Source organism: Trachurus trachurus (genome assembly GCF_905171665.1).
Source record: "Trachurus trachurus genome assembly, chromosome: 1".
In the NCBI taxonomy this organism is placed as follows: Eukaryota; Metazoa; Chordata; class Actinopteri; order Carangiformes; family Carangidae; genus Trachurus; species Trachurus trachurus.
The window spans coordinates 2,276,648-2,295,307 of NC_139891.1; the positions used below are offsets into that span (position 1 = coordinate 2,276,648).

At 42.2% G+C, this 18,660-nt stretch overlaps 1 protein-coding gene across 1 annotated transcript in view; it reads left to right on the top strand.

Annotated features, from left to right (window-relative positions):
• LOC310990881 (sodium/potassium/calcium exchanger 3-like) overlaps window positions 1–18,660 on the top strand; it is a gene marked incomplete at both ends in the record, with an annotated part of 80,177 nt that overhangs the window by 39,969 nt on the left and 21,548 nt on the right. Inside the window, 2 exons of the mRNA XM_083978419.1 lie at window positions 12,388–12,464; window positions 17,535–17,609. Of these exons, the coding sequence (XP_083834545.1) occupies window positions 12,388–12,464; window positions 17,535–17,609 (152 nt within the window). The remainder of the gene's footprint in view (window positions 1–12,387; window positions 12,465–17,534; window positions 17,610–18,660) is intronic.

Below are 18,660 nucleotides of genomic sequence, written 5' to 3' on the forward strand. Positions count from 1 at the left end.
GTGTGACACGTGCACATTTTCATCTGCTCAAATTTGGGCAAACTTGCAGTTGTGATGGAATATTTATCAAACATCAATACCTGTGTGAGAACAACCCAGAAAGTAGTTGGTCTGTGTGTCTTTACCTGCATGTCGATTTCAGTGTGTGCTTGCAGTATTTCCCACCGGACTGAAGCAGTGGTGGTGGCCAGCGATCCATAAATGCAGCAGTTGCATAAGAAGAGAAGTGAGTGTTGTAGTTGTGAGGGGCAGAAACATTTGGGAAGTGACCTTTCATGCTTTAGGATGGATTATATAGTCATATCGTCCTTGATGCAAGGTTACTGTACTTCAGAACATCCCTGCATCAGTAAAAACAGTGAACAAACTATCCAATCCAAGAATACTACTTTACATTATGGCTCCTTTTCACCTCCAGTCTGCACATTAAACATATGTAACCTGGGTTAAAGCAGAAGTGAGTGATATATTTGTGTTAATATAAGTCTTAAATAGTTATATCTTCCGACAGCAATCACTTACATAGAGTGTTTGGTCTGAAACACGGGTCTGTCAGTCCCTCTGCTCTGCTCTGAGCCGAAGAGAAAACATTTATCGTATCCTACAGTTTTTATCCAATGAGGAGAGAGAACGGCATGCAGGGCTGTGTGTGCAGCCAAGGAACGCCGTGAATGTGGCGACGTAGCGACGAGGACTGTTATGGTGCGTTCAAGGAAACTCGTATTTTTCCGACCGTGAAGTGGTACCAGTTCGATCTGGTACGAGTTCACCGGTCGGAAGTTACGAGTGGCCGTTATAGTGACTTTCACAGGTAAAACAGGTCGGAAAAACACGAGTGGGTTGCCTGAAACGCTACAAAGTCGTAAGTTGTGACTTGAAGCTGTAATTTACGATTTCAAAAGCCTGCCTGGAACGCAGCATTAGCGAAAACGACCGGACCACTTACTTCTGCTTTAAGTGGGTATAACTTCTTGAAAGAGGTGCATAACATTTACACTAACACAACATTACACACAGGACAAGCTATAGCTCCTTGCACATTTTAAAACACAAGTGATGTGGGTGTAGATGTTTTCAGTTAATTAGACAAGCCAAATGCTGATATTATGTGATTGGACAGCACGATTGTACTAATAAGGATTTTATCTTCGTTAGCTAAAGGATTGTTAGCCATTGTTTCCTGTACATGTGGGGTATGCTGCTTCCACTCCCTTTGTGAAAAGGCTCTTCCCACTCAGCACTGTTCCTATAACAACTTGTGGGCTGTAAATTAGTTTAATTGGACGTTTCAGCGTGGTATTAAGCTATATTCATTGTATCTTGATTGAATTGATTCAAGGGATATTTCAACATTTTGGCAAATTGGCCCATTGCCATAATCCCTATAGTCATAGGGGTAGGTTTGTTAGCTTTAATTGTCGGTGCAAGCTGTTTTTAGATCGGCGGGGCAGAGATGCGAGCTGCTCAGAGGCTCATGGTATTTCCAGGTTTCCCCTCAAAACTCATAATTTGCCTCGAAAACAACTCCTTCTCGTAACGTTCCATTATTGTGTCATAGCGTGGTGAATGTGCAGGTCACAACTTTGTCATCGCGAGTGTTTTGGAGTTGTTGGATTGTGTATTTGATGAGGTTTGATGGAAAGCCCAGAAATACCGTGAGCCTCTGTGGCGCTCTAAAAACAGCTTGCACAGACAATTGAAGGTAATGAACCTATCCTTAAGACTATGTGGGGATTATGGCAATGGGTGATATCCCAAAATGTTGAAATATCCCTTTAAGTTAAATATGGATTTATTGAATTAGTGACTGAGCTGATGCAGCTGCAACAGCACACGAACAAACTCGGTCGGCTCGTCTTCAATGGTTGTAATGAGTTCCCAAGTACTGAGTCTCTCCCCTGTTGTTGTCCTTTGTCTGTTCGCCGTCTCTAATCTTGCTGCGTTCAAGTGTCGCCGTTTAAATTGGTTTAAGTTTAAAACAAAAACACATCTTTCATATTGGCAGGTGGTTTAACAAAAAAGTCCAGTGCAGGGCTCTACTTACTTGAGTAGGTGGTGTTGTCCAGGTAAGTGTAGGGGGAGAAGGGTAAAGGTCATTCAGTGGCTGTTCACTGTGAGGCTGAATTTGTCTGTTTTTGTTTATTAGTTATATTTTTCTTGTGTTCAGACAATGAAATCAAGAGTGATGTTACCTGCTTGACAGTTTCGACTGTGACTCCAGTCTTCCTCAGAAGCGTCATCCGACGTGTTACTGACGTGTCATTTATCAGCTGGTCGGTACCGACCACGCCCCCTCCGCCTTGGGTGGTCTCTGGAGCACGGAATCCCAGGTGTGCGAGAGAGTGTACGCAGTGTCTTGTCTGAACACAAGAAAAATATAACTAATATATTTGAGAAGACAAAATGAACATAATTAAAGCAGATATCAGCTTCGCGGCCGTTTCGGCTAATGCTGCGTTCAAGGCAGGCTTTTGAAACCGTAAGTTACAGCTTCAAGTCACAACTACGACTTGGTAGCGTTCCAGGTAACCCGTAGCTCGTGTTTTTACCATCCTGTTGTCTGTGAAAGTTCCCTATAACGGCCACTCGTAACTTCCGACCCGTGAACTCGTACCAGATCGAACTGGTATGACTTCACAGGAAGGAAAAACACAAAGTACGAGTTTCTTTGAACGCACCATGAGTTAGCAGCCCCCGCCCTTGTCAGGCATCAATTGGTCCTCGTGCTACGTCACCACATTCACGCGCATCCCTTGGCTGCACACACAGCCCTTCATGCCGTTCTCTCTCCTCATTGGATAACACTTGTATCCCACAAGGAAAATTTTCTCCTCGGGTTACAGCAGAGCAGAGTGACGGAGAGACTCGTGTTTAGGCTGAAATACTTCATGTAAGTGATTGCTGACGGAAAATAGGACTATTTAGGACTTATATTAACAAAAACATTCCACTGATATCTGCTTTAATGTTTTTGTTTATATTTTTGGTGAAAAATGATTTTATTCAGGACACACTCCGGCCTGTCAATCTGCTTTTTGGCAACATCCCATTAATGGCTGTCAGAGCATCATTCAGTTTCACATGATTACGTGTTCCTGCTTAAAACACGTAGCAAAGGAGGGACTGGTCATGGATACTGATCGCTGTCTACAGCAGCACTGAATGAATATTATCCACTGATGATGGAATTGTTGCTAACTGCACTCTTCTGTATATACATATATACATGTTTGAGCCTTGAGGGGGCGCTGCGTGGCGCAGTGGTTAAAGTGGCCGCCCCATGTAGAGGCTAGAGTCCTCAACGCAGGCGTCCCCGGTTCGAGTCCCGCGTCGGGCAGACCTTTCCTGCATGTCATTCCCCCTCTCTCTGCTCACTGTGCTATCAAATAAAAAATATATACTTAAAAAAAAAAAAAAATGTTTGAGCCTTGAGCTGTAGGTATCGCTGTTTGTCCTATCAGAACAGGGACTCAGACACATACCTGAATTTGTAGTTTGGGAAAGGGACATAAAAAATTTGAGTCATCAAATGTTTGAATTGGAAATGAGAACATGAATTGATTTTGATTTTGATTTTTTTTAAATCAGATAATATTTGAATGAATTTGGTAAATATAAAGTGATCAATAAACAACTGACAGGGGCTATAGGATTAGAGCTGGGAAATATATTTTCATTTCATGAGGCCTGTAATGGTTTTCAGTCAGAGACAGTTTAGGCAAAATTCTGACACCTGTCACCCCAGGGCTCCCACTCCTCCACCCTTTAAACAGATTGCGCCACCTCTTGGTCTCACTTGCTAGAGTCTGTACTGGTCTGGTGATGGTCCAGCATCTCTAGTAGCAAACTGGAGCTCAGCACCTGTAAATGACAGATAACAGGAGGCTGCTATTTACCCAGCTCCATCAAATTGGCTGCACTTGTTTTACTTTCATATTTTTTGACATGTTGGTAATGATTTAGAGCACCATTGTATATTTGGTGATTTTAATCTCATTTGCCTGTGGGCTATCCAAGCAAACACAAGCAAACTAAATTCAATCTTTATTCAATATTTATCCATTACTTTCCATTTTGTTCAAGTTCAGTGGTAAAATTATAGAAGCAAGACGCAGATACACTGGGTTCACAGTCCTGTCAGCTCAGTAGTAATCTCTCCCACTCCTGTCTTATTGTTTTAAACCTGGAGAGGATCAAACACATGTTTACCTGACTGCTGTTCCCACAGTTCATTCTCATTTTTCCTTCTTGTCTCATACCCTGAGGGATAACTCTGCTTCATCTTGTTAATAACTCACACTAGGCTAAATTATTGACGCAGTGGACACTACTGACATGTGGGAACAGGTCTCCATTATTTTGTGGGCATGTGCATAGTGGTCGTATTGGGCCATCCAGTAGGCCAGTGGTTCCCAACCTGGGGGGCGGGACCCCCCAAGGAGGGCGCCAAAGATCCAGGGGGGGTCGCGAAGCCCTCTTGATTTTAAGGGGTTTAATAATTTTAATGTAATTAAAATGTTAAATAATGTAGGCTAAGCATTTAATTCATATATGTGACAAAATTAACTAAATTCAAGGGCCACATTAAACATTTATTCGTGTATTTAAATAGATAAACCAATAAGTTATAGGCCTATATCAATAGATGACTGAATATCAACAGTTTTAAAACATTAAATACATAATATACAGCAGGGCAATATCAGTCACAACAAATACTACTGATAATAGTATTTTTGGTTACAGAAGTTAATACATTTATAATTGATCAAAAAGCTAAGCTAGCAGCAAAAAAAAGAATAAAACTGCTGATCTTCCTATAAAGTTGTGCAGGGAATGTCATCATCTGTAGCGAGTATGAGCTGAGTGATTGAATTAATAAAAAATACAAACACAATATTTCAGTTTAGCATTGGCTGATACATCAACTTGTTTAATCAAATAGGCCTACTGGCTAGCATGCTACAGTATGTTCAGCATGCTTCTTTACAAGTTACCAAAACCAGCATCTCACTCATCACCCCAAACACTTAGGTTATGTTACATGAATATAACCCCAGATCTGACTTCACTGTGAGGTCAAAGTGAAGAATGTCCTGAAAGCTCATCAACTCTGATAGGCCTATATCAATAGATGATTGAATATCAACAGTTTTAAAACATTAAATACATAATATACAGCATGGGCAATATCAGTCACAATGAATTTGTGGTCACCAAAGTTTTGAATGGTAAAAATATGGGTCCCTTAAGAAAAAGGTTGGGAACCACTGCAGTAGGCTACTGTTTCCAGTCCCATGGCTGGCAGCACCACAGACTTGCTTTAACTTGTTATTTTGTAGCATTTTAGTGGCAACTTATGTTTTCCAGTGACATTACCAATCAGTATCAGCACTGGAAAATCACTTAAAAGAAGAGTTGTTTCCATTCCCAACCTGTTCTGGGGACAGTCATGACCACTCAGCCTCTGACTCATATCAAAACTGACCTCCTGTGCTTTCTGTTGTTTTCTTCCAGACTCTTTCTCTCTCCTTCTCATTTCCATAATGTTCATGAATAGAGAGACACATTGCAGGACGGATGCAGCTTTGGCAAATCAATGCTGAGCGTCTAACTGGTTTGTCAAGGGTGAATATAGTTTAAAGTTTGCTGTGTACAAGCTTCCAAGAGAAGATGAAATAGAGGTGACCGCTGCCGCCTTGCGTCATCGCACTGCTAAGAAAAGCTGTGTGTGTGTGTGAAAGGCTGTACCCCCTCTTAGAAAGTGCTCAGTGTGTGTGTGTGTGTGTGTGTGTGTGTGTGTGTGTGTGTGTGTGTGTGTGTGTGTGTGTGTGTGTGTGTGTGTGCGTGTGCGTGTGTGTGCGTGTGTGTGTGTGTGTGTGAGCTGTTTAACCTTCAGTCAGGAGGACGGTGTGGCTGCTCAGTGACCAGAGCTCCAGCGTGAACAGAGAGCTCCCAAGAGCCCCTGTTTCTAACTGTGTCAATGTGTGAAGACAAAGTGAGACCTGACGGAGAGAACGTGCGCTCAGTTAACTGTCTGTACATGATGGAGGGATTAAAGAGGAGGGAGGTTAGAGGGTTTGCAGTATGCATGACCACATTAGGCTCAGTGGAGTCTTAACTCAGCTAATTACAGGGATTTACACTGAAAACTACAAATCTCTACAAAACACGTCTCCAGCTCCACATGGACATCACTGAGAGCTGCGGCTCCATTGACTGCTAATCCACTGACTACACAACCTTTACTGATACCAGTGTACCTGCTGCCTGCATCTACCATTATCATCATGATGCAACACATCTCTCAGTGTTTGGTGCTGATGGTGAGTGCAGAAACAGACTCATTGAGCCCTGACCCTGTTAGTTACTGTCACTATTACTGCCAGTGCCAGGCTGTGTGTTTTAAAATGGCACATTTACACTTAACAATGATACCAGTAGCAGATTTACCACATTTCTGAAACGGGGTCTTTAATTTGATTGATTCTTGAGCTTTGTAATGTTTCTGGGAACTATAATATCTTTGATATTATTAATATAATTTAACCATGTGGAAGGTCTTCACCCTTTATCAGGTTAACTTATACATGATGAGTAAAATCATTTAAAGCAGAAGTAGGCTAAGCGATATTTTTGTGTTAATATAAGTCTTAAATAGTTATATCTTCCAACAGCAATCACTTCTATAGAGTGTTTGGTCTGAAACACGGGTCTGTCAGTCACTCTGCTCTGCTGTAAACCGAGGACAAAACTTTTCTCGTATCCTACAAGTTTTATCCAATGAGGAGAGAGAACGGTGTGAAGGGCTGTGTGTGCAGCCAAGGGATGCGCGTGAATGTGGTGACGTAGGGACGAGGACCAATAGATCCATGACGAGGGCGGGGGCTGCTAACTCCATCCGCTGAAAAGAAGTTATGGTGCGTTCAAGGCAACCTGTAACTCGTGTTTTTCCGACCTGTGAAGTCGTACCAGTTCGATCTGGTACGAGTTCACGGGTCGGAAAAACACGAGTGGCCGTTATAGTGCACTTTCAGGCAACAGGTCGGATAAACGCGAGTTGCGGGTTGCCTGGAACGCTACAAAGTCGTAAGTTGTGACTTGAAGCTGTAACTTACGGTTTCAAAAGCCTGCCTGGAACGCAGCATTAGCAAAACGACCGGATCGCTTACTTCTGCTTTAAGTTAAAGTATAGTTTAGAATAAGTATTTTTGTATTTTTTGACACATTTTTATATATGGACTGTTCCTTTGATTTCATCAGTGTATTTCTTTGTATTAAAGCAGAAGTAAGCGATCCGGTGGTTTTGGCTAACTTCCTGTCAGTGGATGGAGTTAGCAGTCCCCGCCCTCGTCCCTACGTCACCACATGCACGCGCATCGTCCTCAGTCTATGCAACTGCCACCTTGGAGTGCACACACGGAGAGGACCGCCCCTTTATGCCGTTCTCTCTCCTCATTGGATAAAGCTTGTAGGATACAAGGAAAGTTTTCTCCTGGGCTTACAGCAGAGCAGAGTGACTGAGAGACCCGTGTTTCGGTCGGAAGATAGAATTATTTAAGACTTATATTATTAACACAAACATTCTGCTTACTTCTGCTTTAATATTTCATACTATATGCACAATTTTGAAAAACTATTAGTTTATTATAGACCCCATTAGTCACTGCCTCAGCAGTGACTATTCTTCCTGGGGTCCACAGTTACAATATTACAATTTTTAAAAGTTCATATATGCTCAACCTGAACACATTTATATACATATAAATATACAAATACCTGCATACATGCTCAAGTAATTAACAAAGACAGTTATCCTGAATCAAGCAAGCCAACTGGGTCATGTGTTAATAAAGCAACAACAAACAATACACCAAACTAAACTAGGAAGAAAAGAAGGAAAGTGGAGGTTTAGACCTGGTGCTGTATGTCTCTAGGGATGGTCTGTAGTCTTGTCAGTTGGTACACACTGAAGTATCTCTGTGTAAAACTGCTGCAGACATGAAGGATGAGGAACCCTAGTGTATGGTAACGTCATTGACCTTGATTTGCTGTGGAAAAAGAGCATTCTCCATGCTATCTTTGGCTGAGGTTCAAGTGTAAACTTCTTCAAATCCAATAAAAGGAAGGACAAAGCTTCAGATGCTACAGTGGCCTAAACCCCGGGGTGTTGGTAATTACTGTGATCATCACAAGTGGCTTAAACTACAAAACAGAGGCCCAAATAAAGTGGGATGGATCCTTTAATTGTATCTGTTGAGCGGTGTGACATGGTGAGTGTGTCTCAGGCTCAGACAGAGCTTGGTGCTGTGAGGTGGAACCTCTCAGTGTTCATGTGCATTAAACACCTTGTTTACATAAAGGTTCAGTGGGTTTCTTGTGGGAGTGTGTGGTTCTGCATCACATGCGCACATGTACTTACCTCTCGTGGGAAATTGAGCTTCATGCTTCTTGGAACAGTAATTAGTGGTGTGGGTTTTATCTGCAGGCTCTTTGAAGACTTCAGGAGAGTCAGCTCCGTTCTGATCATTATGTTTTTGTCTTATAAATCATCATTATAAATCATCTCCTCTGGTGATTTTTTAATGACATTTTTACTTCAGACAGGAGTGTTGTCTTTTAATTCCTATCATGAGAGCTGTTTGTTGTTTGACTTCACACACTAGCTTGGCATTTTGGCTGGACTGGCTTTGAGTTAGCTAACACTGGCTTGTAACAGTAAATATTAAACACATCCAGCTGTCGCTGTGAGATGGCAGTCTGCTCTGCTGCTCCGTGGCTTTTTACAGGCTGTTCTTCATTGTGTTAAGCTTAAAAAGTTATAGCAGAGGAACAGTGCAGAGGAGGACTGCAGCCACTCAAACACAGCAAGATACTGTGGATGCAAATAGGTCAGCAGAGTAGGAAAAAGGGGGAGAGTGGGAGAAAACACTGGAAGGTAGTCATCTATTCTTTCTACTTATATTTTTCTCTGCAGTGTGTTTTGAAGGACCTGAGAGACTGACATAAGACCAAGAGTAGGTGGATTGATAAACCATTCCTATCTCACAAACTGATTCATTCATTCTTCTCATTACCTGCCTGACTGTGATGCAGAGAGTATCCTACACTCCAGAAGATCCATACTACAATGTGTCATCTAGATGGTTCTGATTTCAGCTTTTAAATCTGATTTTACTCTAAAGCAGTGGTTTTCAACCTTGGGGTTGGGACCCCATGTGGGGTCGCCTGGAATTCAAATGGGGTCGCCTGAAATGTCTAATAATTGATTTTTAAAAAATTACTGATAAAAAATATTTTTTTAACTAATTATTATTCTTTTTAGAATTATGATTTAGAACACCACACACAATCTTAAACAACTGTATTCTATACTTTCACTTCCTCGAATATAAATTGAGTTCAAGTAAAATGCAGCATATAAAAATATCTGAGCTGGCGCATCTTGATTGACGGCTACAATCAATGTGACTGCATGTGATTGCGGGGTCGCCAGAAATTTCTGATGTCAAAATGGGGTCATGAGCCAAAAAAGGTTGGGAACCACTGCTCTAAAGTTTTAAAGGTTCGACCATTACTTCAAAACATAATTGCGTCTCTCACAACTGCCAAGATACTGGAGGTTTAGACCTGATGGTGGTGTATGGTCTGTGGTCTGTCAGCTGGTACACACTGAAGTATCTCTACTGTATGTAGAACTGCTGCAGACATGAATTCATGCGATGAATTGTGATTGTGATCACATTATCCATCACTGTGGGTTAGGGTTGGAACTTGGAATGCACCGATCTGGCTTCTTCAGTCCTTGGCTTAGCCAGCGTATCAGCAGATACTCGATACCGACCTGATGACACTGTTGAATTTATACACTGTATATTTTATTTTCCAGGTCAGTGAAGGCATCAGGCTTGACTTTAACATTACTTTCCCAACTTTGTAAAATGTTGTAGCTCTGTGTTTGTGGTCTACTGCTGACGCATGATGTCATAGCCTCACAAACAGAATTGAAGTGAATAGATCGTCGCATGGATCAGCCCCATTATCCAATACCTGATCTATCTGGTCAACATCTGGGCTGATATTCAATCTAAATGTCGGATTGGTGTATCCTTACAGTAGTTTAGAGCACATAGGTTGTACCTGACACCTGGCGAGGGTGGGGTACACCCAGAACACACACGTCACTGTGATCTGTTCAGTTATCTGTGTAGTAGTAGTAGTAGTAGTAGTAGTGGTGGTAGTATGCTTGTTAGGAGATCAGCTGGCTCTTTGTGGTGCTGTGTCAGTCATGTGACCTTATCACTGGGAGAAAACAGTAACTGTATCTGCCAAACATCTGCCTCTTGGCACTGTCATGGTGGATATGTTAGCATGTTGGCATTGGAATATAGGTCAACACTGCTTTGCTTCATTCCCTGACATCATCACACTGAAAAAGTTGATTTGTTAATGACTGCACTTGCCTTTACAGTTAAACTACATTATTTGAATCTCTCCGATCAGGACCTGCGCTTTCAGCATTTTAACACACCACATGCTGTCACAGACATTCCCTGGGATCATCACTATTTCATTTATTTCTTTGCTTCATTATTTAATTTTCTATTATTTAGCTCTGTTGAGATGCTCCTGGTTAAAACGATGTCACAAGTAGAAGAAGAAGCGTAGAAGCTTTATTGCCATTGCACACAATACAACAAAACTTTGTTTCGCAGCAATCTCTTGTAGCAGCCACTGTACCGAGTGCATTAAATATAAAATAAATATACAGTAGCCTACTGTGCAAATGTTTTAGGCAGGTGGGGAAAAAAGCTGAATGCTTTCAAAGATGGAAGTGTTCATTTCTTTTTCATCAATTAACAAAATGCAGTGAATAAAGAGACGAGAATCCTAAATCAAATCATTATTTGGTGTGACGACCTTTTGCCTTCAAAACAGCATCAATTCTTCTAGGTAGGTTCACCTGCACACAGGTTTTGAAGGACCTGGGCCGATGGTTTTTTTTCCAAATATCTTGGAGCTCCTCAGATCCTTCTGTCTCTACATGTAATTCCAGACCGACTGGAGGATGTGGCCACACCATCACATCCAGGACTTGGTGTTCTTCTTTATGCTGATGGTAGTTCTAAATGACACTGGCTGAATGTTTGGGGTTGTTGTGAATAAATTTGGGTCCAATCAGATGCCTCACTGTTGGTATTGCATGATGGATAAGCATTCTGACTTAACAGCATTTTTTTTTACACCTGCCTAAAAATTTTGCACAGTACTGTTTATGTATAGAAATATATCCAAAGTATGAAAATCAGAAATGTGCAAGAAAAGCAGTTATTATAATATTAAAATCAATAAATATGTATTAAATACGCAATGCAAAGGAGAACCAAACATTAACTAGATACACCAGCATCTTCAAGACACGAGGCAGCTCGATATAACATGTATTATTCTCATGTTAGTATTAGTTGCACCACATGTTATTAATCATTAGCATTAGCCCAACTGTCGGCTTTGAGAGCATTGTAGGTGCTGAAATATGAAACAGATGTTAGCAGCAGCGTCCTGTGAAGGGGGTGGGGGGGGGGCTGGTTCGTGTCGGAGGAGACGATGACAGGGAGGGGGGACGGGGACGTGACGCCTGAGGAACCAGAGAGTCAAAGGTTCCTCAGCGCCAGGCTGTGGGCACCGGGGGCAGGACAGGGAAGTCCAAAGCCAGTCAGAGGGGGTAAAATAACTCCACATCCCCCCTCACCCCCTCACCCCCTCACATCCGCCCTCTCTTTTTCACCTCTTTCTGTTTTTCTTCACACTCTCTCCGTCTTGCCAACTTTCCACTTTTCCCTCGGTTTTGCTCTCCCATCTTTCGCTCGCACTCGGCCATGCTCTCTTGCTCAATTGTTTTCACATTCCCCTGCAAAGGAGAGAGACAGAGAGAGAGAAAGAGGAGTTTGCAAATAGCGGTTAAACTCCCACCACCTTTTCTCTTCTCTTCTTTGCTCTCATCCTACTTCCCATCCTACGTACCCTAAATATCCCTCGCTCTATTTTTACTGTGCTCTCTCTCCTCTTTGCCCTCACTTTGTCCTCCTAACGCTCACTTTTTCCATTTCCCTATTCTCCGGTTGCTCTCGGAGGAATCGCACACGGTCCTTGGAAGGGCACAGTTAGACTGTCACATAACTTGGGCTAGGTACTCTCTGGACAAGGCTCTTTGTCAGTACACATGAGTTCAATGGGTTTCTGTGCTCGTGGGGTCGACCTCTCTTCGGGGCGTTTGAAATACGTTCCCTGTGCCCCGCGCTGCTCAAACACACATACATTCACACAAACTCACGTGCTGTATATGAACTATTCTAACCCCATGTTTTTTTTTTTTGTCTCCTCCAGCTCTGCACGAGTTCCCTACAGACTTGTTCACACACAAGGAGCGAACAGAGGGAGCCGTGGCCCTACATGTTCTGTGTGTAAGTTTGCATTCGCCACGATCGGCATTCATATATCACATCTGTTAACATCTGAGACTGTCACAACATGCAAAAGATACTGTAGGTCTGGTACTACCTTTGCATTATTGTTAACAAATCCAGTTTTCCTGTGTGCCATAGAACTAGTGTTGCTCGAAAACTATTAAAAACACATCACTGAGCAACAGCGTTGCCCTGGGTGACATGTTACTTCATTAACATGAACATAGGCACTGTAGTTTATTTTGAGCAGATCCCACACACACATACACTGTCCCGCTGGCACAAATACTCAGTAAAGCACAAATGTGCATTAATCCACAGCTGGGGAAAAATATCCTCAACAGATGCAATATTTACTCCTGTTTTACAAACATTTGTTAAAAACTACAGTCCCCAGATGTTTGAGGAAATGACTGAGCTCTTTTTTTCATATGGCTCAATAGTAACGATTTAAACCTTCAGTAGGAATCAGTCGGACCAGGGCTGAGAGCCACTGTGAGGATGGAAGATAAAGGATAAAGGAACTTTTGGACTGTGATGGTCAAGGACAACCAGAAAGACTTTCTCTAACTGTGGGAACCGCACATGAAGATGATATAACTGAGATTTGTTGACCATATGTTAGAAATACTGAGAGAAAAACAATGATCTTCTTTCAAATGATAGAAAAACAGTAAAAAGGGAATCAAAATCAAATCAGAGATATCATCTTGATTATTCTACACATTCATCTTCCTTGTCAACATTGCCTACATTACCCACAATGCAACTAGAGCACTGATGGGAATGTTTCCTTCTAGCCATTCCCTCAGTAACACCATAAGGGACAGACATTAACCTTTAACTGAAGGATGAACTGACTCTGCAGGTCAAAGGTCAAGGTCACAAAAACACTTTTGCTCACAATTGATGTGTCGCTGACAAGATTTCACACAAATGTCAAATAGGATGAAACGATGAAGTGATGACATTTTATCTCTGACAGGTCAAAGGTTAACACAAACACAAAAAGTATATTGTTGCCCATTATTCATCATTGCTGTAACTCAGGGACAAAAAAAGAAGGTTCAGTACAGATTTCCTGCAGCCTGACTGGCTGGCAGAGGCATACACCCACAAAATGGTAATTCTAGTTCATTAAGTCATAGGATAATTATTGCTCTTCTCTGAAATAAGGCCAAACATGCTGCTAGACATGTAAACCTCTCTGGCAAGAAAACATCAGAAGAGAAGTCTCCTCTCCTCTCCTCTCCTCCCCTCTTCCTCCTCTTCTCCTCTCCTCTCCTCTCCTCTTCCTCTCTTCCTCTCCTCTCCTCCTCTCCTCCTCTCCTCTCCTCTCCTCCCCTCTTCCTCCTCTCCTCTCCTCTCCTCTCCTCTCCTCTCCTCTCCTCTCCTCTCCTCTCCTCTCCTCTCCTCTCCTCTCCTCTCCTCTCCTCTCCTCTCCTCTCCTCTCCTCCTCTCTTCCTCTCCTCCTCTCCTCTTCTCTCCTCTCCACTCCTCCTCCCCTCTTCCTCTCTTCCTCTCCTCCTCTCCTCTCCTCTCCTCTCCTCTCCTCTCCTCTCCTCTCCTCCTCTCTTCCTCTCCTCCTCTTCTCTCCTCTCCTCTCCTCCTCCCCTCTTCCTCTCTTCCTCTCCTCTCCTCTCCTCCTCTCCTCTCCTCTCCTCTCCTCTCCTCTCCTCTCCTCTCCTCTCCTCTCCTCTCCTCTCCTCTCCTCTCCTCTCCTCTCCTCCTCTCCTCTCCTCTCCTCTCCTCTCAGCGTGTCACCAGTTCAGCACATGCATGAGCAGCCACACTGGCCTCTCCAGCGTGGCCCAGCAGGGGTCAATATGCAAGGTTAAGGCTCCACTGGAGCCCTCTGCTGTCGCTCTAACATGACTGGCACAAAGCATGCAGAATGTTCCAGGACACGATGACCCATGTTGTGTTGTGGGGCTGCTGATGGTCTCTGGGGGCTGACTGTAATGGAAGCTCATGCCAGCAGAGCAGCGTCTCCAGGGAACTCTGCTGCACATAAACACAGCATTAAGAATTACCAAATGGAGGATTTTGCCAGTGCACATCTGACATTACAGGCAATGACACTATACTTACAGAGCAGCCACCCTCTGAGTTAGCCTTTTCCTGCAGGAGAAGGGCAAATGAAAGTAACCTTTGCTAAGACGTTTGGATATTTAACAAAGCAAAAAATATAGTATCATCACCGTCTATTTGCCTTTGATGTCTAACCTTTAAAATAATGCATTCTGTCATTTCATAGTAAGTGTTACTGTACTTTGCTCCAAGAGAACAGCAAGCTCTGTAGTTTTAGCAAGGACAATCAGGGTTGATACCAAACTGCACCTTTGTAATAGTGTTGTATTTTTATCATACTTGTAGTGTTGCCTCTGTGAGTGTTTAATCTGACATGGTGATCCTGGCATTAGTGAATCAAATTAAGTGGAAATCATTGAAAAGTTTCTCAAAATTCTTGCCAGTTGATTCAACTGATTGATCAACATGTCATTCTTTTTATCCAATAGTTTGAGCACTACTATGTATTTTATAGTAGATTTTGAAAGCACAATAATTTGTTTTCATTTCAAAGGTTTCATGATGACTCTAATTTCCTCCAATTTTCAGACCTAACCTGTGTTGTTTGAGAATGAACACAGGACTTAATAACAAAGACATTAGTTACTTGCTGAACAGCTGGACTGTATACTGTAAATGTGCTGTTAGCTATCTCTTCATCTTACTATTATTAATCACAGTAATACTTGATTATTTTGCTTTCTTTACATGTTAAAAAAGAGGCCAAGCCCTTCATTCATCCATCTGTAATTGTCCTGTGATTCAGACACAAGTGAAGCTGGCTTTATTCAGGCAGGACAGTTAAAGGACAATTCCGGGCCAATTCAACTCGGGGCTGTATTTTCCTAACATTTTAGGTCTAAAAGAAGGAATCTGAAGATTTTCAGTTTAATCGCTCCTGTTTTGCGGTAGTTGTGTCTGTCCCTGCATCGCCACGGCAGCGATGAATGGGAGCGGATGGAAGTTCCGCTGCTTAGCCTGTTAACATACTGCGTCAGATGGCTACTCAAACATGCACCGAGAAGTTTAATTACTTCAAGCAAGTCAAGAGTTGATATTCCTGTGTTTATGACACAAACGAAACCTGAATACCTATTTATTCAGGAAAGCTTTTTGCTAAATTTTAGTACACTCATTGTCTTTTCTTAAACTTTTCTTAACTTGTGTCCCTTTTTAAATTAAGCTTGAACTGTAGCACTTTGAGATTGCTTAAATGTAAAGTGCATTATAAATAAAATGTATTATTACAAACGGGAGCTTCCGACTGCACCTGAACACACACCGAGCGTCAACTTGGGTCTCGCGCAAGACTTTGAATTACAGTAGATCTAGTTTTACAAACATGTCGGCTTGCTTGAAGTAAATAAACTGATGCGGGGACAGACACAACTACCGCAAAACAGAATTCACAAAACTGAAAATCTTCAGGTTCCTTCTTTTAGAAATAAAATGTTAGGAAAATACAGCCCTGAGTTGAATTTGCCTGGCATTGTCCTTTAAAGAGAGGGTAGCTGCTACCAGGAGCAGGCCTACACACTCTGCAGGGTGAACTGCCCACATTGATGTATTTTACTGTCAGCTGCTGTTCCCTTGGACCTCCTCCACAAAATGTACAGTCAGTGTTTACTTGTTAAGCCACACTCCTGCTTCAGATAGTTAAAGGCTGTTTTCCTGACCTCCATCTCAGCCCTTCATCAGAATCCAGATTAAATCCAGTCACCAGGATTACATGTGACCTACTGTTTGCCCCGAAATGACAAATCTCCACCTCAGTAACCGTTGACCACACACACATAGTCAGAGTTTAGTCACAGCTTTAACGCAGGTGTTTGGTACTTTAGATCACTCCCACCCACTCTCAGAAACAGGAAACAGCAGAGCTGCAGGTGCACAGTCAAATGTGACTCACACCGAGCACAAAGGAAAAAAGGGTTATTCACCTTTTCATTCTTGTACGTCTTTGAAATATTTGTTATTACAAAGTTTCCTTTATTAACATGTTCTGTATGATGTCACTGCCTGGCATTGTCCCTGTTGATTCAGTGCTTTGTCATGGAAGATATATGTGATCCAAAGGAAATGTTGCATTTTTAGGTTTTATCCAATAATATTCCAGAAAAGAAGGAAACAGTAATAAACTGTATTAAAAGAAATTTGTAAACTACACTATTTAAGATAACTTTGATTGACTTTGACATTGAAAGAGTCTCTGAAAAGACATTTGGACGAACAGATGATAAACCTGCCCATCTCAATGGAGGATGATGGATTTCAAAATAAAAGTGTAGTACATTTCATCCTTGTTTTTTTCCCCTCATTATGGAAATGTGAGTCCTATTCACTATTGTACTTCCATTTATGTCATTGATGATGCAAAATAGTTTAACCCTAGACCTATTAAAGAGACATGGCACTGGAATCAATGTGTAGAGTTACTTTACCTGGATGGTGAGGGGGGCTAAGTGACAGCTGAAAGCAGACTTTATGGAGCTGATGTAAATAATAATTGAACAAATATACAACATTGTATTAAATTTGACCGAGGAAGTTTTTTGAAGTCAGTGGTCATCATGTTGTTTTTATGTTCCATCCATTCAAATAAGGAATACTCCCTGTGCTGTACTGTATAAGTAACATTCCTTCCTTTGCCTTTTTAATGCCAGAATGTTTTAAAAGTTTTAAAATGTAGAAAGTCTGGTCTCACTTATGCTACTCATGAATCTTTAATGAGCCATCACTGTACTACACTGCATTTGGATGGGATCAGGTCTGTGACTCGGTAGCCTTCAATTAGCAGACTTGTTTCATTTTTCATGGTGATTTACATAGAAATTTAATGCAGCAGTAAGAGCACAGAGGTGTTTTCAGGGCAGCACTCAGGGCACATTCACGGGTTTGTTCAAAATACAATAAAAGCAGGAGATTAAACCATATGATCTGATCCCAGCTCTCTCTCTCTCTCTCCTTCTTTTTCTCTCTCTCACCCTCTCTCCACAGACCATCTACATGTTCTGTGCCCTGGCTCTGATTTGCGATGACTATTTTGTCCCTTCCCTGGAGAAGATATGTGAGGTACGCGACTGTGCCATTTGCAAATTAAAACTACTACCAGTGTAAGTGTTTTCAAATGAAATGTCATCATTGACTGAGGATGTTGAAGATGCATTAAATTCAGTTAAGTTGAAAACCACGGTAATGAAGAGTGTCTCCCTCCCACTGCTCCGACAAACAAATCCTGACTCCACTTGTTTTTACACACACATCTATAATCTACCTCCTGTTTATGTGCAAAATGTCAAATATATTTCGGAGAACATACCAGCAGAAAGAAACAGTTTATTCTACAAACCACATTTTTATTCGGCTAATTCTAAATCTAAAAATTAGGGCCCGACCGATTTATCGGCGAGCCGATTAAATCGGCCGATTATAGCCCGTTTGAAACTAATCGGTAATCGGCCAAAACTCGGCAATTGTCGCCGATATTTTCAGGAATAAAATGCAGGGAATAAAACTTGGTTTTACTTTGACAAGATTCCCCCCCCCCCCCGCACCGGCGCCGACCTCATGACAAACTCCATCCACTACCACCTCAGTCACAGCACACAGCAGTGTGACTGATCTGTCTCAAAACCAGTGTTGCCACTGGCTTTCTGTTTCCCTTTTTTTTTTTTTTTTTTTTTTTTTTTTTTTACCGCGGTCGGGTTGTGAATTAATTAATTAATGCTCGTCTCCGGCCGTGTTGGGTCCGAGATTCAACAAGCCGGTCGGGGTCGGGTTTTACCGTTATATACCGGCACGGCAGTATGCTCATTTATCACCAATAAACACAGTAGATGAGGGTGAGTGACTGAGCTGAGGCTGTGTGACGGGTGGGGCGGGGGGTCCGCGGTGTAGAGCATTGCGGGACTCTGACTGCAGCGGGGACTATCATGTCTCTGCTCCGTGACACTGCTGTGAGACTGACCGCCGGTGAGCGCTTTGACACGGTGCCGGGCACGGCAGCAACCGCTGATCGCTTTTGATTGAAAAGAGAGAGAGAGAGGGAGAGAGAGAGAGACGCCGTGCCGTCTAAAAAAAACAACAACAAAAAAGTATCACGTGTCATGACTTCCTGTATTTG